The 23,340-nt window shown below is 36.0% G+C and overlaps 1 protein-coding gene across 4 annotated transcripts in view; it reads left to right on the top strand.

The window, feature by feature from the left end:
* THADA (Thyroid adenoma-associated protein homolog) overlaps window positions 1–23,340 on the top strand; it is a 130,992-nt gene that overhangs the window by 99,525 nt on the left and 8,127 nt on the right. For all 4 annotated transcript variants that reach the window (XR_014126826.1, XM_081725780.1, XM_081725779.1 and 1 more), the window contains 3 exons: window positions 8,359–9,183; window positions 13,626–13,758; window positions 19,358–19,626. Coding sequence is in view for 3 of the 4 variants with exons in the window: in XM_081725780.1 (XP_081581906.1) it covers window positions 8,359–9,183; window positions 13,626–13,758; window positions 19,358–19,626 (1,227 nt within the window). In the remaining variant the exon portion in view is untranslated. The remainder of the gene's footprint in view (window positions 1–8,358; window positions 9,184–13,625; window positions 13,759–19,357; window positions 19,627–23,340) is intronic.

Here is a 23,340-nt window from a genome sequence, read left to right as displayed (position 1 = left end):
TTTTAACTTGTCCATTAAAAAAAATCCCTGTAAAATTACAAACATTTTGGTATATAACATGGCTATATTGAAAATCGAAGAAAATTTATTTCAATGTTTTTTCTCTTTCTAATAGTTCATAATTTTCACATTTTTTCAAAGACGTTACGGAGCGTTACAAGCATGTATTTCAAATTTCAAGCCTATATCATAAAACAATGTTTTCGGCAGCAACCTTCAATTTTACATGATGCTGACAACCGAAAACTTAAATTTAACTTGCACAAACAAGTTTATATCAAACTCACGCGTTACCAATACAAAATTAATCATTTTATTTTCTTTTTCTTTGTGGAAAGCACTGATTCAGTTACAATAATGTGTTTTACGTGTTTATCCATATCATGTATAATGTCAATGTGTGTCAGTCCATCTTGTATCATTATGGTGCAAATAACTATACTGCATAACACATAGCTAGCTCACAGTCATCACACAATGTTCAGAATAAGTTATCATAAACATGAGTGTCGCTAATTAGTAAATAAACGAAAGCGAAAGTTCGGGAAAAGCTGCTTACGAAAAGTTCAGAACCGAACATTCGAAAATGAAAGTTTGCTCATTTATATCTCTAGGTACTACAGCTACAATCCAGTTACAATTCTAACTACAGTATCACCCTCCTATATTTTTCATTCTAGCCCAAAAAGAGTAATTAAAAACTCGCAGTAAACTCACGGAATATTTCAAATTTGAGGGGGAATCATGTTGTAATACATTAGGTGCTTCATAAAGTCATAGGTATATTATGCCACAAACCAGGCATACAGATAGAGCAAAACGATAACAATGTCTTTACACTGCACGAGGTAATTACTGGCATACATACAGCGATAATATTTTTTCCAAGTGCTTTCAGTGTCTATTCGCTCCAGCCCTCACTGTTTAACTCGCAGGTAGATTACTCCTACTACTAATAAGGATAACACTAATGCATATACATATGTATAACAGAGATACGCATATGTGTAAGAAAGTCATTCACCGACATCCAATGGTATCCAAACGAATCTTTTACAAATCCAATGACGTACGATGTTTTAGGGTTATCTTTAGCCAAAATTATGCATAGAACAAGTATCGTCTTTAAGTAAGCCAGCCGACACGGGTTTTCTATAATCCAGGGTGCATACACCTTTAAATCATTTCGCACTACACTCATGTCCCTCGTGCCGGAACGGGCATTTGCCCGGGTTTTGGCGACGTATTATATATAACTCGATTTGCATTTTACGCATAACGTCGTTTCAACTACTGCCTACAAATATTACCCTTTCTGTAAACAATAGAGTTTTTCTGGTACTTATAATACGATGCAAACACCGTGTGCATGGGTTTTCTCGGGGTTCTCCCGTTTCCTCCCACTTTCTTCATTCCACCATTTCATTCGTTATTCATCATCACCGTCTCCTTTAGCATAACCGGCATAACCGTGGGACGTAAATCTCAAATATTTCATTTCATTTCACTTTTATAATACGATGCTACACCGCCGTCTAGAGTGCGCATCCACACAGAGAGTAAAAGGCGTAAAACACAATTACTGGCACATACATCCGATCATCCAAGAACGTTTCCTCTATCATAGGTGTGACTAGGCAACAGTCCCTCATAATGCAATAATTTTAACTGTTATTCCGTAAAGCTTACTCATATCTCATTCACAACAACTAATGATCACAGTTCGTTTTTCACGCACATCTAAAACACATTAGCCTGAACGACGCGCCACCTTCGTTTCGGCAATTATGATATCTGATCATATTTCAAACACATCAACTCCTTCACAGAACTTCTTCCCTTCCATAGTCACACATACAGCAATTCTACATACTCACATACACAGATACATTCACGGATCAGTCATGTATTAGTCGATATGTTACGAAATCAACGACAGCCAATGACAAACGTAATGCGTCGTTTTTGAAATTCAATAAACAAAAACAGTACAATTTTCAGTACGCTATTCATTACTGTTGAACGCCGAACACACAACACCTTTTTCAAGCGTGACGAAAAACCGAAAAATTTTCTTCAATAAAAACAACAACAAACAATTGTTACGTGACTAGCACAATGATTATAAGTACTGCACTTTATAACATACCGCTCACAATTAAGATTGGCTCTTCCACTCTAATTTTCTCTTTTCCTTAAACAAAATTGCGAACATCACATTTAGACTACTTCATAGCCTACATCACGATGCGTAACATGGGTGCAGATATTCATTATGCGGGATTTTGAATAACAGCTATATTTTTCATTGCGACCGTATTCATCCCTATCTCATACACCGAACACGTCTATTGCATTCATAGCGAGTAGTCTTGTTTGATTACTATAAAATTCTTATTTCTCTACAGGACGTGCAATAATCTCACTTTTTTTCTTGCTTCAATGGGAACATATAAACACCATAATAACAGCAATAATAATAATAATAATAATAATAATAATAATAATAATAATAATAATAATAATAATAACAATAACCATCTAAAAAATAAAATAGTTGGGACAACAAACACGAAAACGCCCAGGACAGAAAGGACACGGCACGTTCTCTACCACTACATAACACTTTATGTGTAGAGAGTGAATGAGGGGCGTCGTTCGATTTCTGATGGGGGGGGGGGCGGTCTGAACCACCAAATACGCCACTGCAACAACCTCGTTACTTTGCGATATCCTCTTACCGATGGGCCGGCTCTCGCAGTCACACGTGACGCTCATTCAATCATGATTCAAAGTATTATGATTTGTTTCAAAAAAAATATATATATATATATATTAAAAAATAAAAATTAAAAGACAGAAAAAATAGAAATATCTAACAAGAATAAAAACACCACAAACAGAAAAACACAAAGAAACCGTGTAAAGTACTGGTTCCTTAACGTTCACACCTATACTTCAATTTAATGTAGAATAAGATGTTATATGTTCGCTTACGAAGGGGGCTTTGCCCACCCGTCCCCTCCCATAGTTCCCTCAATCACTCTATAGTGGTACTCTTCCCACTATCACTCACAAATCCCATATCAGATTTCAGTTTCTCGCTTTGGCGCGTTCGGTTATAACAGTCACGTTTGTGATCAGGAATCATTCAGTCATATATAGGAACATTTGGTATGCTAATCAAATATACAGTACATATTAATACCTCCTTTCAGGGGAGGTATCTTCCATTTTCTGGCCATATTAGGCAAATAATTATATAACAAAAAGAAAAAAAGAAAGAAAAGAAAAACACAAAAGCAAAGTACTTACCCTCAGCCATTCTTTATCTGGTTCAAGACACGGAACAATTGTTACACGATTCACCGCATTACGCGAAAACAGCGGCTAAACGCACCCGTATCGATAATTGATGACAATTATCGATGTCCCCTTTGATTTGCCACTCCGAACTTCACTTTAAATATATTCATCTCATAGTTTCAGACACCAACACAAGGTCGATATTGATTTAGTAAGCAACTAGTACATACTTTCACTCGCAGTCTATATTCCCTGCAGCTATTTTCCACGTATTTCCACTGCAAACTAGCAAATTCTTTACATTCCCTTTTTCACGGAAAGCACCTTGGCAATAGTGAAAAACAACGGTTACTTTTTTTTTTTTTTTTTTTTGTTCTATGAGGCAAGCTTTTCTTTATTTAGACACGACCTTCCAACGATTTCTGTAGTTTCTTTTTTTCAGACACTCACATTTTAGACAGCCACTAATAATATGAAATAATATACAACACATGGTACATTGCTGACCACCAATTACAACATACGTATCGCATACGGGTTTCCATGGGGCTAGAGCCCCGTCTACATGTATTTTCTTTCTTTCCTCTCTAATGGAAAAATAAATAAACATATTGATTAATATATATATATATATATATATATATATATATATATATATATATATATATATATATATATATATATATATATATATATATAAACAGTCCCGCGCATCTCACAGCTTTTTTTCTTCTTTTTTTTTCAGAGCCTTCATAACGACTTGGCTTTTCTGTATTCACGCTTTAGATTTGACACCCAGCCATGTTGAATTATCGATTGGCGCAGAGTATACCAAGATTGAACATGCCATCCCCCACACTCATATGGTACCTTTGGTTTATTCCTTCACCCTACCTTCGTTTGACCTTACTGACATTACTGTCCCATGTAACCCGGACAATGGATCAAGATTCTGTACTACATTAACAGAATTTTTACATTCTGTCAACAATTTTACCTATGATATCTTTCAAGCAACCTACGCAACCAAATTCGCTACTGTCGGTCCAAAAACGCGCACTACACGTGCCCTTCTACCGTTCTTAGGTAATTTTTTGAACTGGCTTACAGGAACGGCTACAGAATCTCAGATCTCGAGTTTTATTACAAATGAACATGAGCTTAAAACACACTTACAACTTCTAGAGCAGGAACAAATAGGGGTTCATTCACACTTATATAATTTCTCATATTCCCTTTCTCGCCTCGCCAATGAAACACGGCTTGGTTTTTCACAAATTCAAACCGCTTTCCGTCGAATTATTGACGATGAACAAAACCTTACGGCTCAACTATCGAGTAATCGACAACACCTCCTGTCGTTTATACAATTATTCTTTCAGATTGATACCCTTCTACTACATAAGTTAAGCGAAAATTTTCACCTAGATATATTCAACAATATTTACGAAAACTGTAATCGAAATTTGCTTCCTACTACTCTCTTACCCATCAATACCTTACAAAATGATCTCGCTAAACTCAACACTCGCTTGTCCACAAAAGATCTCAAAATATCGCCATATTTTTCACCTCCTTTAATACACTCACTGCCGCTCACCCATTGCCACGTTACTCCAGACAAAGTCTATTTGCAAATACGTATTCCGGTTTTGCCCCTATCTTCTTCTTTTACTTTATTCCGTATTAGGACTTACCCGGTCGCCACACGAAATGAAATCTGTTCGCTTGCTTTACCCACAGATCTTGCCCTCTTTAATGCTACGCATACCATACCCCTTTACAAAACAGATTTGCCTTCCTGTGTTTATTCCACTCGGCCATTTCTATGTCAAATCCCGGTAATTTCGAACCGAAATTCACAGCTCACCACGTGCCTGCATCATTTACGTTTCCCCACAGTAACCAGACTCTTTCATGGCGTCTGCAATTTTTCTTGTACCCAGGACCACCCTTTCTCTATCCTACAGCTATCTAATAAAGAGTTTATTTTAAACAACCCCCCTTCTCCACTTTTTCTCGTATCCCCGAATGGTACCCAGCAACCATTACTCACACAGGGTACTAGCACCATTAGGGTCTCCATACCTTGTGATCATTCGCTGTCGACATCCATTAGAGTTTTAATCCAACGTCCTTCCCTTTGTTTCCATAGTATTACCAACCCACGACTTATTTTATTGCACCATATGCTATCAGTTAATCATACCTTATTTCCCCTTCCCGCTGATCGCTTGTTTCCCTTTTATCCTAATTTTACCAACATTCCCCTTACTTTCAGCAAGCAAATTTCCCCCGTTTCACCCACTCTTCACACTTACAACCCTCCTAGTTGGGCGAGTTGGATTCCCGAAGAATATGCATTCCCCATACATAGTTCCCTCCTATCTTTCCAATTCATCTTGTCTTTAGCTAATTCCATTTCCATTTTTCTTGTATATCGCCGCCTACAACGGTTTGCCCTCACTCAGACCGACACCACCACGAAAACCTTCCGCTTACAGCTCCAACATCAGATTTCTGATTCTTGCCCTTTCTTTTTTTTCAGCTTTTATACGGCGTTCGTCTTCCTTACACAAGGCATCTGCCCCGTAGTGGCCTTACAATACACCGACCTAGTACTCATCGTCTTTACTCCGTTAACCATGTTACTTCTTATACTCGCCTTTGGGTTCTGCTGTAAATTGTATTTCACCCGCCGTTTCTATTCCCTGCTGCTCATCTCCAACTCTCGTCTTCCGACTACACAAGAACCCCCCACCCGCCTTACTTCCTTGTCGGCCCCACTTTCATTTCCTCTGGCAGATCCGCTTTTTGAAAATATTGTATAACCACCCTTGCGCGCTGTCTGATTGACATATTTCGTAACATTGGCCTCCTTTATTTCAATTTCTTTTCGACCATCCCCTTTATACCCCTTTTACCTTTTTTCACGCTACTGTCAACTCCCTCCCGTTCCCCTCTCCCCAAACAAAAGAGCAACGAGAGAAAAAGAGAAGCATGTAATATACTAGACTAAGATTTTTTTCTTTCTCCCTTCTGAGCAACACTTATTTAAAACATTTCTCTATTATAATATTGCGTTTCATCCTGTTTCCTTCCTACCCTTTGCCCGCAACGACCCTTCAGTTCCCAAGGCATACTTCAGGGGGACCGGCGCATGTTCCTGATCCGACATCTGGCGATCCACAACGGCGCATGTTCCTGATCCGACATCTGGCGATCCACAACGGCACCGTCTTCTTCGCTCCGGATCCAGATTCCAACTGTTCCTGCTCCGACATCTACTGATCCAGGTGCTTTACCCGCTGGCCAATGGACCACAGCCCCACCAAAACCGCAATCCACCGCCTTCGACTGTGGGGGACTCCAATCTCCACATCTCTCCCAGCGTTGCTTTTCTGGAACTCTGGACCATACCACGCCGTCAACAACGCTCTGCTCCATCCCCTCCCTTGATATCCATTTTGCTACCGCCCACGCTCATAGACGTCCTTTCAGTGATTCAGTGTATTAGTGATCTCAGTGTTTTTTTTTTTTTGTTTTTTTTTTTCTTTTTTGTGTGTGTCAGTGTATATACAGTGGCATTTTTCCTTGTACCCGGGAAGGACAAAAAAAAAAAAAAAAAAAAAAAAAAAAAAAAAAAAATTGTGAAATAAAATGTTACGATGACCACGTTGACTGTTGGTGCGATCCTGGTGGGGGACTGTCACGTACCCGCCAGGAAGGACAAACAAAAATCTGTTTCTTTGTTATCTCTAAGCATTAAAAACAGTTCAAGATATGGAAATGACTGAAAACGACGGAAACCAGTATGCAACCAAATAAAACCTGACCCCGCATGCTAACACCCAACCTTCAAATAAATGACTATTAAAGTGTTTTAGTAACTAGATAAAACGAAAAAACAAAGATAAAATTCCAAGTAAAAAGGTGGGTGGGAGCAGCGGGGGCATCTCACACTCACTCTCACTCTCATCGCCGTTCTTCGCAGTGAATCTTCTCGACAAAGTGATTGAAGAGCTGACCTTCCTGGAGTATGGGACTGAAACCTGCAGTGTAAGTCAGTTTCTTTCCTCTCTCTGATTTATGAGCTGTGGATTTGGGTAGCAAAGTCGGTATCCCGTGAGGGGATAAGATACCTTATTATAATCCACTGTACTATCTGTAATACAACAGCCAATAAACCAGTTACCGTTAAAATTAAAATCATTCCTTTCAATAGATGAAATTAACAAGTCAGAAATTTTCCTAATTGTCTCTCTAGAGCTTCGAATCCGATAAATTTTAAAGGATCGAAACATACATCTTCACATTTAATATATGGGATTTACATTCGGAATCAGTCACGACAAGTCTATGACTGTAATTTCACATTGTGGGTGCGAGAGAGGTAAATTCCTTCTTAACCTCTTAGTGGAACGCAAATAATCTTTTCGACTTCTTAAAAAAGGATGTATCATGACAAAGAAAAGAAAAATATCCTGGACTTTTTGACATTATCCACTAACCTTTTTATAGATTTAGTTTAATATGATGTAAAGACATCTCTACGGAATTATTTTTAACATTATAAGATAAGAATTGAAGCTTTAACGTATTTGCTAAATGGAGGCGAGTTTTTTTTTTTTTTTAACGGGATCGAGGGGGGAAATAGGGATGTTAATATCTTACTGCTTGCACCCGGGGAAGAAACACGGCTCGCCATTGGGTGTAATATTTAGGAACGTTAACAACTTACATGCATTATTTGCCCATGGATAAATCTTAAACTAAATTATATAAAGGTCCAGTAATAATAATAATAATAATAATAATAATAATAATAATAATAATAATAATAATAATAATAATAATAATAATATAGAAGAAGAAGAATTAGACAAAGTTTGTCGTCAATTTTTGTAAATCAATACTTATGTTTTCTTACATCCTATGTTTAAGATAAATTTGATAAATTTGATTAATAATATCAATTTTGAAGAAAACAAAGCTAAAAAATATTTGGAAAATTAGTAACTGTAATATATTTATCATATTTTTGCTTTATAGGTTCTAAACTTGTTGGCAGAGGTATCTTCAGATGACATTGACAATATGAAGAGTGAAGTTTCTTCGTGGATCAACAGTACAAAGTGGTTATTATCACCAACACATAAGTGTCACATTACTAGACAAGTGTATGTGAAAGTGCTGCAAGTGTTCATTCATAAGTTTTACATATCAGTGCCTGTTGATACGTGGAAGGAAATCATCTCCACATTAAACTGTTGGCTTACAGATCCCATCTGTATATGTAACTTAGTTGGAAATGGATTGTTCCTGTTAACAGTTGTATACACGCTACTTGATATAATAATAGCACAAACAAATGAAGGATTAATGGCATCAGAAGTCTTCGGCAAAGATTTTATTATTGAACAATTTCTGTGCGTTCTAATATCCCACAAAAATTATCACGTCGTATTGGCTGGTTTGAATTTTCTGTTGTGGTTGTTTGAAGAGTCTGGAGACGAAGAGGAACTCTCTATTGTTCCCGAAAGTGAACACAGCTTCATCAAACTGAAGCAACTTTATAAGGATATTTGGGATAGGGAAATAAGGACATCATCGAACGTTCTTTCAGCTGTGATAAGTAATGTTCGTAGCGAATCCGTTCATCCTGAATGTTACTCTAAAGCACTCTCTGTCTTGTGTTATTTTAAATGTGATACAAACTTGATATTAGGTATAGAACAATCTGGAAACTTGGAACACGATCATTTTTATGAGAGTTTACTACAGAAGATAAGCGAAAGAAGATCAGAAAACGTTCAATGTGCAATATTAAAATTATGTGGAAGTTTAACTAACTCTTGTCTTCAAAAGAGTACGAAGGTACCATGGTTTTATTTTCTTTTAATATAACGTATACTTATATTTTTATTTAGGCAAGGCAGTGACAATAATCGATTCATCTGAACCGGTTCCCGCAGTTACACTTCCCAAGAACGAAAGACAGAAAACAATGTGCCTTGCGGGGCTATAACCCGCCTTCACTCGCTGACGCTCGCTTGGCAATACTATGTAGTGACAGGATATCACTGCCTTGCCCAAAGTAAAGAGGGTACTTTATTTATATGCTTATGAATACAGTGTTTATAATCTTAAGACTTTTTAAAGAATAGATTATTGGCAGGTGTTGGTAAAATTGATTTATGTAAACTTCAGAGGAATGTATTTGAAAAGTTTTAGCAGAACGTTATTAGAAAGATCATATGATATGTATTATTGTATACTATTGTTAGCGTTTAACGGGAAAAATGCTCAAATATCAGATATACATCAACCCGTAGGTCTCATTGAATAGAAGAAAATGATATGCGTCAGTGTAAAAGCGTATGTGTAGTTTTCGAGAAAATTGAGAAAGAAACAAATTATTTTGTAAACCATCATCTATTAAAGTAAAACTGGTACTGAAGTATACCCTCATGAAGCTGTTCGTTATGACACAAATAGAATGAGTGTACATAGTATGGTTAATGAGATATAGCCCAAAATTATGATTTAAACTTGTATTTTATATGTAACTAAAATAGTGTCCAAAGATAAGACATATATATCGGTTGATAGATCATATCATAGTTTAACACAGTGACATGATTAAGGGTAAATTCTGGTTGGTAGTTTCCGAGAAAATCGACAAAAACTGACTGTGGCGCTAGAGAGTATCTCATTTGATGCTAATAGTAATTAATAGTTCTGCTGGAATATATTGTTTATAGATATATTCTATTACTATAGTGTGTTCTCTCCCATCCAGCAAACTAAATCACTCATTATCATTTAAAGAAAACCAGCTAGAATCCGCCGTTCACCTCACTTTAATAATTAGCCGTGCACAATTTATCAAGAAAGTGCGGAGAGGCTAATTATTGTAAGCGAGTCCTCTCTCTGTTATGATATCTTAAGGAGTAAACCCAACAATAATTCCAGGATAAGGGACTTAACTACAAGAAGCCTACTGGTTGATTAAAAGAGAACAGGTAACGCAATTACCGATTCTTATCTACACTTACAACACTTATTACTATCATGCATAGTTATTTCAGAAGTTGTTATTTGCTGAACATAATTCAAATCAAAGGTACTGTTTCTTTCTATCTGTTTATTGAATATAAAAACAAAACATACCTGAATTTATTTACATGACATATAAACAGATTATTCTTATTGTAATCTTCTATAGTTCTTGATATGCCTCATATCGTCTTTTCCGATATGGGTAATAAACAGAACACGATACAATCATAGTTTAAAATGCAATATACATGTTTTAATAACATGGCAACACAACAATGTAATCAAAACAATGAATTATTAGAACCATCTGCAGGATAACATAACTGAAAACAAATAAATATATAACATGAAATAAATAAACTTTAAATGATATTAACAAGAAAGAATAACATATCACTTGAGAGTATAGCGTATCAGGGTAAAAACTTCTGTAACAGAATTGACCGTTACACACATGGACTATTCAGATTCTCTTTCTTCTAATAATCGACCACAAAAATTACTACCTGTTTTATTTAAAAGTAAGAAATTGGTGCTTTGCAGTGTATTTTTCTCCAATTACTTTATTCTAATTTTTGAGTTATACTATAGAAGTGTGATTTTACTTTGAGATTGATTTACGAGATAAGTCAATGGTAAAGTGAGGGGGCAGCGGTGACTCAGTGGTAGAGCGTTCATCTCTTGGGCCCTGGTTCGATCCCAGCTCGCGCCCAGTGAAATTTGTGATGGACAAACACCGTATGCGTGAGTTTTCTCGGGATTTTCCCGTTTTTTCCCACTCTTCATTCCGCCATTTCATTCATTTCTCATCATCACTGTCCCCTTTTGCCTAGCCGGCATAATCGTGGAACGTAAAACTCAAAGATTTCGTTTTTAATGATAAAGTGAGTTTCTAAGAAGCAGTTGCAAAATGGTGTAACTATTGTGCGTTAAAAAAAAAATCAGTATTCATAAAACTATAGCACAATAATGTTATTAGCGTTTATCGAAGAAATAAGAAAATAGTCCAAAGGTGGAACATATAACAGTCGATAGATTTCATTCAGCTGAGCAAAATGATGTGATCAGTGTAAAACCTCATGCGTAGTTTGAGAAAATCGGTAAAACTAGTTTCTTTTTTTGTAAACCTAAAATTGTATACTGTACGGTAATCACGCCATCTAAGACGAAACTGATCTTGAAATATACACTAATCAAATATTTCATTATGATGCTAGCAAGAGGACAGTATACAATATGGTTGATAAGAAACTTATGATCAACTCTTAAAGTTTAATTTTTGTTTCACTATGATATTCTGCAAGGATAAGACATTCAGCCGATAGATCACATCAAGTCGAGATGAACAAACTGACTTGCTTGAGAGTGAATTGTCATGCGTAGTTTTTGAGAAAATCCAGATAAATTAATTTTTGTGGTGTTAAAATGCATTCGTTCGTTGCAAATCTGATGCAGTTGATAATTTTTATTGTGCTAAAATATACTTTTTTGTTATTAATTATGTACTGTATAAGGAAAATAGGAACCATTTAGTAGCAGATTTTATGTATTGTTTTTATTTCTTTTTAACAGTGACACACTCACACTACATGTAATTATAACTTCAGAATAGGGATTTTAAATCTTTTGCAAGTCGCAAATACTAAACTATTGGTAAATAATGCTGCACATATATAATCCATAATTATTGTCTTCTTTGATTGCATTTTCAAAGTGTTTAAAAATAATTTCACATACGTGATGATTGAAATGAAAGAATACCTGTATTCTCGATGACTGGTAATGACGGTCAGTCTTCATACTTCGTACCTAAAACACAACTGTATAGCGAACATATTATTAGAAATATTTGTGATCTCTAAGCTTACGCTATGGGGGTTATCTCATTAATATTGTGATGAAGAAATATCAGGTTTGTCGGGGGACTCTAGGAATAGTGAAATCGCTAAAACTTGGAAACTATGATTAAGATACTCAGACAGGGTGTCTACTGGTCATGAAAGTCATGAAAGTCATGAAAAAGTCATATATTTTGCTTAGTGGTCATGAAAGCCATGAAAAAGTCCTTTATTTACCCAACTGGTCATGAAAATCTGAAATCTCAGAGTATATTTTTATACTTCATACTTTTATACCACATACTGCATGTACTGAAACAGTTGTATCAGGTCAGTAATTGTGAGAATTTCCCCCACCAGTTAGTGCTGGCTAACTGGTACTTTACTGTCTTCCTAGCTGCTCCGCATTTCATCTTCTAGTCTCTGTAGTATAGTAACAACTTTTTACTGTCCAACTTTGTGATCTGCTATTTCTTTACTTCTAAGAAATATAAATTGTGTATTTTTGGGCCTTTAGACTTATGCAAATAATATTGTTCGTTTGAGTTTGCAGATTTTAAATTTGATGATCTATTTTTTTAAAACGAATTTCTTTTATAATTTGTTTTGTCTTTGGGCAGTTCTCTGAGTGCTTAATTTCAGACAAATTTCTGCTAGATGGATAATTATACTCAGAATTAAAACTTCAAATACAGTATACAGTGATTCACTGGTAAGAGCAGGCCCGTATTTAGGTAAGTGCTATTCTGTGCTCGAGCACAAGGCGGCAGAATTTTAGATTCTTTCTTTAAGATTCACAATAAGTGATATTTAAGACTAGCAACCCGCATAGTTCCGCTGCACCACTGATGGTAGGGGTTTATTATTACTAATGGTAAATTTTTATCGCCATGGTCATGAAAATTTGAACAAAAAGGTCATGAAAAGTCATGAATTTACTTTCTGGTATTCCAGTAGACACCCTGTCAGATCCCTAGCTCTGAAGTAACTTTTAAGATCATTTGTTGTATATTTTCAGTTAGAAATCAAATTTTTATGTAAAATATTTTGGGTATTTTTTTAAAGACAGAAATTATAACCCTAGCAGAAATGTAAGGTTTAACTTTGGAAGATGTAATTCTAGTAAAATTTGTCAGAGAGAAAATAATACCTAAATTTTTACCTAGACTAATGCTGATTCTAAAGATATAGTCAAAGTAGGGGCAACCTTCCCCCTTTCTTCTCCATCTAAAACTGAAATATGCACTAAGGTACATAGTTACATTTGTACTTCTTGTAGGTGGTTTTTCATAAAAAAAACAGATCGAAGTAAAATAGTGCAAACTTTAATTCTTCTAATAATCATGCTAATCATGTTTTAGAATAATTCTTTGTACCTGTTTATAAAGTAGTAACTTTTATTTCATGTATCTATTGCAGATTGTCCACATGTACTGTGAGATGCTGTTTGAAATGACCATGCCAGAAAACTATACATCGTGTAGGAAGATAGTAGCCCAGATTCTAGTTAGTAATTCGTACTTGCTTATAGAAGATGTACAACACTTGTCAGGTTAGTACTTCTGAGATGAATTCATTATGTTACACTTTAGCATTTAGAAGTTAATAATTTACAAATAGTGTCCTCGTGTAATATAACACATGTAACTAAAATATAAATAAATAAAAAGTCCGTACTTTCATGATGGTGATGAAGCTCGCTACGCGCATGTTCGGATTCAAACCCTGCTGAAATTAAAAAACACCGAATAAACTCAAGTAGTATCTCGCATCCCAGTTTAGACAGACTACATTTATAAATTCAATTTTGCATATGGATGTACAGCAAAAGTCACGGAGTCGCCAAATAAAGATACGTGCAAACAATTATGCTTTTATATAGCACCAATATATATATATATACATACATACCTTTCGGGTTCTTGTCTGGAGACACGAATTGCACTATGTGGCAACGTCGCAAATAAAGAACCATAGAGTAAATATACTAATATATCAAATAATTGCATCGGTTCTTTTCAGACGGCAGCTAAAGTCGATATAAATTGATACTAGCATCACTTATTAGTGTAGCAATCGATTTAACTGCTTGATGTATTTGTAGAGTGAGGCAAATGGTTCCAAATTAATCTGCGACGTTACCAGATTGCGAAATTTTGATTCCCCATAGCCCCTGAAAGAGGCCCCGGAGGGCAAACCATTATATAACAGTTTTGCTTTATTTTGGTCTGTAGAATAGTGCTCTGTGGTCCATGGGCGCCATTTTTAGAACTCTCTATATATGTATAGAAAATGCTAGAAAGGAAGAAAGAAAAATAGAACAGGAGAAAACACACTGTACTTCGGGAATCCAACTGCAGTTTCCTACTTTTGGAGCACATGCTTTGAATTACAAACGGTTGTAGATTGATGTTTTTGTAAATCGCTCCTGGCACAATATTACGCTAGAAATGTGCTCCTCATATTACCTGTGTCCAATCAAGAATAAAGCATCTCCTCGGCGATCGTTTTATACAATATTGTCTGGGTTCTAAGTGTCCTTGGGACATGGTAAATGAACAGAGGCGGAGTATCACCATAACTAAAATAAAACTTATTCATGAAGAGTACACAATCTTGGAGTTTCCGGATTCAAGCATAGTGAACTACACCGTGCTAAAGGCGATGTATCTCTGGGGTAACATTGCATACAGAGTAGCCTCGTATAGCTGGACGTACAAGTTTGTCGGAGCTTAAGGGCCTCTGCTAGTCTCTGACCAATGCAGATGTTATAGTAGTCAAGTGTCTCCGGATATATAAGGCCAGATGACTATTATCGGTTTGAGTTATTACATGTGGGTAACCTACGTCACTCTTGAATATTTCCGTCAATTAAAATCAATTTCACAGCTGCAAAATAATGTACGTGTCGCGGATTTCGGCTGACCTCCAATCTGTCCATTATACGGTTACCGTGTACGTATACTCCAGATGTGTTCTTTGTGTTATTGTGTGCTCATTTCTGGTGTGCTGAGAGATACATGCATGAGATGTGCAATCAGAGATACTTTACTGAACACTTATTACTACTGTACCAAGCAGAATCATCTTAAGTCGTAGAACGCAATCAGCTCCAGCTTGGATGAAAATCTCGTCACGTATATCAGGGATTAGCACATTTTTGTACCCATATTATTTAAATGCCGCAATTTTTCTAATTTATCTAGAAAATTGTTTAACGTATGAGGTGATTGTATTATGAAACAAGAACCTTGAGGAGGCGTTATCACACGATTCTGATAGAACCAATATACTACTTCTTCCGTCCCGAATTTTCGTTGTTGAATATTGTGCTGCTCAATCCTATAAACATTTTTCCGGGAGGTTACATTGTTTTGTTCAGATGAGAGTACAGTGTGTATACTTCCTGTTCATCATAACTGAATACGTCAACATCAGAAAAGAAGAAAAAACTCTCCTGAAGGGCAGTTGATTCTAAGAAATTGTCATTAGCGGTGTCAGAATAACTGCTATGTAAGGATTTTCTGTAGTATAAAGCTGTTCGGGAATTTTTCATGTTTCGTTGGCAGTGCAGTTTGTAGTATTTTTGAGTAGGAATAAATACGTCAAAGAAAACAATTTATGTATCAAGAAAATATATGTAGTAGAGCCACGATTGTCCAAGTTAATGTGGATCTATCTTCGGATAATAGAGACTTTCTGTAAAATAAAGGGAAGTGCTATACGTAAAAGCATGAGGTTCGGTGTAATAACAATCTATAATTATTTACTATATAGCACGTTCAATCGTCTAGGTTCGGATAATACATACAGTCGTGGCCAAAAGTTTGGAAGCACCTTCCCGTAAACAGCATATTTAAACTTGGGATATAATTTAATGGTTTTAGAGCTACTTCTTTTATTTTGTTTGCTCTGTTTTACTTCTCGCCAACAACAACTATAACATGTTTTTAACACATAAATTATGCTTTCTATTCTTGTATACACTTTTCTGCATTGAACTGCTGCACGTTTCAAACCGGTTGAGTGCGTCTGTGTTTTATGAATACTGGCATTTGAAGTAATTGTTGATTTTAATAGTTGGGAATGAGTAGTTTTCATTTGCTATTGATGGGGTTTGAACAGAACACCTGGCTGTTTGCTGATAAGCGAAGAAATGCTATTATAATGTCCGTAAACCTAATAATAAAGTACTGTACTGTACTCCACAGTAGTGTTGGCATACCGAAAGTTAAATGTAGGATTTTACATAAATTAAATAGAAATGTACTTTCAAATTAGTAATTGGGCTTCTTTTGATTGTATTTCATTGTGGCGAAATTTAACTTATTTGTTTTTGCTCCAGGTAAACAGTCCCATGATGTCTACATTTAAAAGGGGCTAAGAGTTAAGCCCAGAAATAAGAGCATAGGTCTACATGCTGCACGAAAAAGGCCAGTCAAGTCGCGAAATTGCAGACAAATTGAATATTGCACTTAGTACTGTCAGTAAAACATTGAAGAGAGTAAAGGAAACTGATTCTTATAAGTCACGCCATCGAGCAGGTAGATCTCGCGATACATTAGCTCGAACGAACAACGCCATTATTCGATTATGTCAGCAATCTCCACAAAGTTCTTCAATCAAAATACAAACCTTCCAAATGACGTCAGAAAACCTAGTTGTAGAACAACCAGATGACGTTTGTTTTATACAGGTTTGAAAAAAATATTCTCTTACTAAGAAACCAAAGTTATCACCGAAAAATATCGAGGATCGTATTGCATTCTGCAAATGCTACAAGAACTGGACAGCAGAACAGTGGGAGTCAGTGATGTTTTCCGATGTAACAACTTTCACACAATTCTTCAATTATCATGAACACGTCTGGCGACCACGCAACAAACGATATGATCCCCGTTATGTCATTCCAACTGTAAAACAAGCAGAAAATGTGATGGTTTGAGGATCAATTTCAGCCAAGAGACGTGGAGGACTCTGGATTACGCCCAAGAGTACCACCATAAATTGGCCTCTTTACCTCAAGATACTTCAAGAAAAAACTCCCATATTTTATGGAAATTCATGGATGTACTTAATTCCATCAAGACGGAGACCCCTGCCATGGTACACAGGCTGTCAAGTCATGGAGTGCGTCTCGCGACTACACATTGCTTAAATCATGGCCCGGAAGTTCCCCAGACTTAAATATCATCGAAAACGCATGGTATACCATGAAGAAGAAAGTGGCTGACAGGTCTGCCACATCGTACAACAACCTAGTTTAGGAAATTAAGAATGTGTGGGTTACTGAAATTACTCCAGAGTATTGCCAGGATTTAGCTCATTTCCTGCCTAAACAGATACAACTAGTGTCAAGGAATAACGGACATGCTATAAAGTATTAAAATCTTCATTTTCTTCATGTAAGAGTTCATCTATCACTGTGCGATATGACGGAAGGTAAAACAGAGGAAACGAAGTGAAAGAAGTATCTCTAAACTCATTAATTTACATCCCAAGTGTAAATATTCTGCTTTCGGGAAGCTGCTTCCAAACTTTTCGCCATGGCAATATATATTAGAACTTGGTGATTTCTGACACCAAGATAAGACAAAAATTATAAATCAACCTGGGTGCACAAATGCTTCCTTTCGGAGTTATAGGCTGTCGAAAACATGAAAAAATGAAATTTAAAGGCCCATAGCTTCAAAACTATGGAACCTATCGTACTCAGGTCAAGACTTCATTTAGGAAATAGTATGTGCCCTATCCAAATATCCAGTTTTCACAATCCTGCAGTACTTCTGCAACAGTTTTTATAGAGGTAGTTGGTGGGTACTTCAAATTATATGCCCGTAGCCAAACTCCCTCTATAAAAATTGTTGCGTAAGTACCTTAAGATTCTGAAACATGTATTTTTGGATAGGGCACATGTTAGTCCCTAAGTGAAGTCTTGACCCGGGTACGGCAGGTCCCAATTTTGGAGCTATGGATCTTTAAAGTCCATTTTTCCATGTTTTCGGCAGCCTATAACTCCGAAAGAAAGCATTTGTGCACCCAGGTTGGTCTATACTTTTTGTCTTATCTTGGTGTCAGGAATCACCTTCCAAACGTTGTCGGTGTTGTTTTGAAACACACTGTATATTACATTGAGTGAATAAGGTTGCAGTGAGAGCGTAGTGATTGTAACTTGCTAGCAAGAACATACTGTGTGATGTCAACTACAACAGTGAGTAGTTTCCTATTGTGATGAAGACAAGTAACCTTGATTGTGATGTTCCAACCAGACTCCAGATCAATCAATCGAAATTATAGAATGAAGTGTAATAATAATAATAATAATAATAATAATAATAATAATAATAATAATAATAATAATGATAATGATAATGATTAATGTTGAGTAATTGTAAATTTTGTTGTTGCAGTATTAAGTTATTATTTATGGTTGTGAAATAGTTATTAATTGTGTATCGCCATTTAATAAGAAGAGGATAAAAGTGGTTGTTTGTGTTTATGCCATTTTCTGATTTACGTAACCACCTGAGTTGAGTGTACATATTAATTATATATTATTAAGATAAGAATTAAGGTATTAGTGATAATAAATATTATAAGTAGAGCCGTGGAAGCGTAGTCGGTAAGGAGTCTATCAGTTGACTTGGCTGCCCGGGTTCGATCTTCGGTGGGAGTTGGGAAATTTATCTCGTTTTACCTGCGTTCCGGTGCGGTTCCGAGATTCTCAGCCTTACCTGGGGCAGCCTGAGAAAGTAAAGGGGCCGGAGAGTGGTATAGATTACATCAGTGTAGATTACATCAGTTTCATGAGTACCGAAGTCAAGAAATTGTGGAGACTTGACTTGCACACGCAGTCCTTGGTTCTTCCTTTTACTTTTTTAAATATGATAAGTGATGAAAAGGTTTTACAATAATTGTATTTAGTAACAATAACATTAAGATTAGTCAATCAGTAATCACAATATGTGTTGTGTCCTAATTTTATAGAGCCCTCAGGTTTAATATTCGATTCGTTTGCAAATGCCCGAACGATAAGGTTTTAGATACATGAATATTTATTTATTACATGAGCATAGCATGAAGAAAATAAAACTGGCTTATGTTGAGGTATGTATGTGATGATAATATTTTAATAAATTCTTCATTTGTAGATTTAGACCGATGCAGTTTATGGACAACTGCTGTACAGCTTTTAGAAGATGACGATTCGGAAGTGAGGGAAAATGCAAGTCAACTTCTCCCTTTAGTTGTCGGAGATGCTAGTTTGAAGAGACAAGATATCACTGCCCAGTACGCCTTGGAGCTGATAATTAGAAGATTCGTGGAAGTTATCGGAACGGACAACCCATTGATGTGCATTTCTACTCTTCTCTATTGGATTCTAAAAAATGTCGATGCAGAATTGGAAGATACAGCGATGGTATTTTTTCACTGTTCAGATTTCTTTGTATTGATTTATTCTTTAATTGGTGGTTATTTATCTAAATTTCATCAGCGTGATCAAGCAATTATATAATAATGCTTAATAACAAAACAATTTAGTGAAGAAAAAAAAACTTTTTAAGTATTCTGTAGTAACATAGACAACTACGATTGTTTCGACGAGCTGGTGGTGTCATCTTCAGCGTAGTAGGAGAAAAACTCATGCTGCTTAACTCTTAGAATTATGTAGATTATTTTAACATGTAGGTTTTCCTCTATTACGCTGAGGATGATCACACTAGTTCTTCAAAACTTAGTATTCTCTACGTTGTTACAGAACGCTTAAAGGTATTTTTGAAAACTACTTAACAGATCCAATATTATCTTTAAGTAATTTAGCAAAACAATTTGTCACAAATCAAGATAATTTTTCACTTGCACACTGTAGCAGTTATATTTAAGAAATCTCGTTTTAGAAAATAATTAATGTTTTAACAAATTAATTAGACAAGTAATACACGTATAAAAATAATTGATATTGTTAACAGATACCGAGAAAACGTAAATATTCTAAATACAAAATTTGTAAAGATACTTAGTCTCCTAATCTCATTTCCTCTTTCCTTTCTTTTACGAATGCTTTTTCTTTTGTTATTAAGAGGACCTACTCCTTAATTCTTACCGGTAAAATTTTTTGAGTGCATGTCGAAAAGTTTTTAGTTCTTACCTAATTATCTAAGTCTGTATTTTACTTTTTGTTTTGTCAAGATGCTTACGCAGTCAAATGTTTAATTTCAGAAGTAGGAAAATCATTATACAGTGCTGGAAATTGGTATAAAGGCAGAGGGATATTTGAAAATAGAAGAAGGCAAGAATGCCAAGGATGAATAAAGATGATATATTTACAAAGTAACATTGTAGACTGCACAAAATCAAAGGCATATCGTTTGCTAATACGTCACTGGCACACATAATTTATACAAAAATATAAATTAGACCATTTTCGGGTGGAAATTAGTATAAAGGCACCCATTGTCTTTGGCAAAAAATAAAAATACAGTGTACGGTACAGAATTGAAAATAGATGTTCAGAACTTGATTGATCCTCCTTTCTTCTGAATGAGTTGGAATATACGCTTCGGCATTGTGTTTATGAGATTTGTTAGTTGTTGCAGTGGAATAGCTGACCACTCTTCTTGTATCGCGTTTTTCAACTCAGCAACCGTCCCAAATTGCCGACCATTGCGATAAACATTGCGCGCAAGGATTCCCCAGAGGTTTTCTATCGGGTTAAGATCCGGGCTTCTCGTTGGCCACTCCATAACCTTGATGCCCTTACCTTCAAACCACAGTCGGGTTGCTGCTGCCCTGTGGATAGCAGCGTTGTCCTGCTGGAAAATCAGGTTCTGATCGTCTAACTCCTCATACATCCGCACTAATTCTATTTCTAACATCTCTATGTACGTAGATGAATTCATTTTGGTGTTGAGCCATGCAATGTTGGATGTACCTCTAACACAAAACGCTGCCCAAATCATAACACTTTCTCCGCCAAAATTTCTGCTCATTTGCGCTTCCTCCTCTTTCCTAAGGTCATGCCAATAGTATTGAAAACCATCAGGACCATCTAAATTGAACTTCTTCTCATCACTAAACACAACGTGATTCCATTCGGATGTCCACGACATATGTGTTTCCGCAAACTGGAGTCGCGCCTGTTTGTGCGTCGCACTAAGGGGGGGTTTACACTTCCGTTTCTTGAATATAAGATGTGGATCTTGATTCAAAATTTGACGCACTCTTCTGGATGTGATAGGTAAGTTGCAAGCAGCAACAATTTGGGAAGATGACATATTTCCGGCTCTTGCCTTGCGCACAATTAATCGTTTCGCAGCCTCCGAAAGTTTTCTTGTTCTACCATACTTCCCGTTCTTTCCGTATTGTGCGCCCAATCGAACGTAATTATCAATTACACAACTTGAACGATTTATCTGTTTTGCAATTTGCCGATTTGACAGGCCCATGTCCTTATACGCACAGATACGTGCTTGTTCCTCACTCGACAACAATTTTCCACGAGGCATGGCACACACAAGCCCACAGACGTTCGCACCCGCACTTCTCTTATCGCACTGTGTCAGCTGATTCTCAAAGGTGCATCAGGAGTAATGCTGAACGTGTAGAGGGCGCCAAACAACAAGTAACCGTGGGTGCCTTTATACCAATTTCCACCCGATAATCGTCTCATTTCGCTTTTTGTGTAAACTATGCGTGCCAGTGACGTATTAGCAAACGATATGCTTTTGATTTTGTACAGTCTACAATGTTACTTTGTAAATATATCATCTTTATCCATCCTTGGCATTCTTGCGTTCTTTTATTTTCAAATATCCTTCTGCCTTTATACCAATTTCCAGCACTGTATTTGGAATTTCATTTATGTTCTTTGATCGTGACTTGTATATTCCTTTTTGTCGTGTCAATTCTGTTTCTTATCCATTGTGTTGAGAAGTTTTTTTGCTATCACTCTTTCTGATAGCAATAGTTTTTTTTTTTTTTTTTTTTTTTTTTTTTTTTTTTTTAATTTGGGATCTGTGTTGTAGACTGAGTTTGCTAAGGTTTATGGTACAAGTCTTGTAACTCATATTATAAGTGAGGATATTATTACTCTTCCCTGTTTCCACATATTTGCATTTTCATTGCTAGGGCAGTGTATTTAGGTTTCTTCTTTACGTGTTTCTTGTAGATCGTTATCAGATGATATTACAATGTCTACGAGGTCGGTTGATTACTCCTTGTCTATTAGAATAATTTTCTGTTTGTTGTGGTATTGTTTTATCTGTAATGATGCATCTCTCCCAATATGATTTGAAGATTTTGTTGTCTATGACAGATGGGAGTTTGTAGTATGATATCTTTTTGTAAGTCAGTTCACGTTAGTTCTATAATTTTTGCTACGTTTCGTGTCGTTCTGTATATTCAGTGAACGATAGGTTTTGCATCCTTCTGGGATATGTTCTTCTATTGTTTTATTTTTCCTGTCATCTTTTGCATTTATCTGTTGTTTTTTCTGTTTGAATTGCTGCTATGTATCTATGAGGAAATTACTATTATTTAGCTACTTATTTGTGAATTATTTCTCTGTTCTGTTATGTATTTTCCATTGTGTTATTATGTCAATTATTATTTCTATCTTTAGCTGGTGGTTGTTCATTTTCAACTATTCTCGTTAATCTGAACAACAAAATTTCTGCCTAACCAATCAGTCACACGAAATGTATATGTAGGTACTGCAATAGCATAGATATTAATTATTTTAGCTGTGTTATTCGCATTAAGAATAATTCTGAGTATAGTTTCTAGTCTTGCATTGGTTTTTTTTATTCTTATTTTGGTTTTTATTTCCATATGCGTTACGTTTTCATTTTGTAGTGTGCCTGCCTAGTTATTGGTATTACTTACGTCCGTACAGTTGAGCTTTAAATTGCTGCTTAATGTATGCAGGCTGTGGGTAATATTTCTTGGTGTTTTTATAGGTAATGTTTTATACTTTACGACTCCATTCCTGTGTCTTGCTATATGTCTATGCCAATTTTAGTGGATTTTAGGCTATCCATGTAGAATAGGTGGCTTATCGTAAATCTTTTGGTTGATTGGATGATTTGGAGTTTAGCAACTCTTTTTAGCATCGAAGCTATATGGGAAACGGATT

Source organism: Thermobia domestica, chromosome 9 (genome assembly GCF_964235325.1).
Source record: "Thermobia domestica chromosome 9, izTheDome1.hap1.1, whole genome shotgun sequence".
Lineage (NCBI taxonomy): Eukaryota > Metazoa > Arthropoda > Insecta > Zygentoma > Lepismatidae > Thermobia > Thermobia domestica.
The sequence above is the reverse complement of the archived record's forward strand: the minus strand, read 5'-3'. Positions and strand labels throughout refer to the sequence as shown.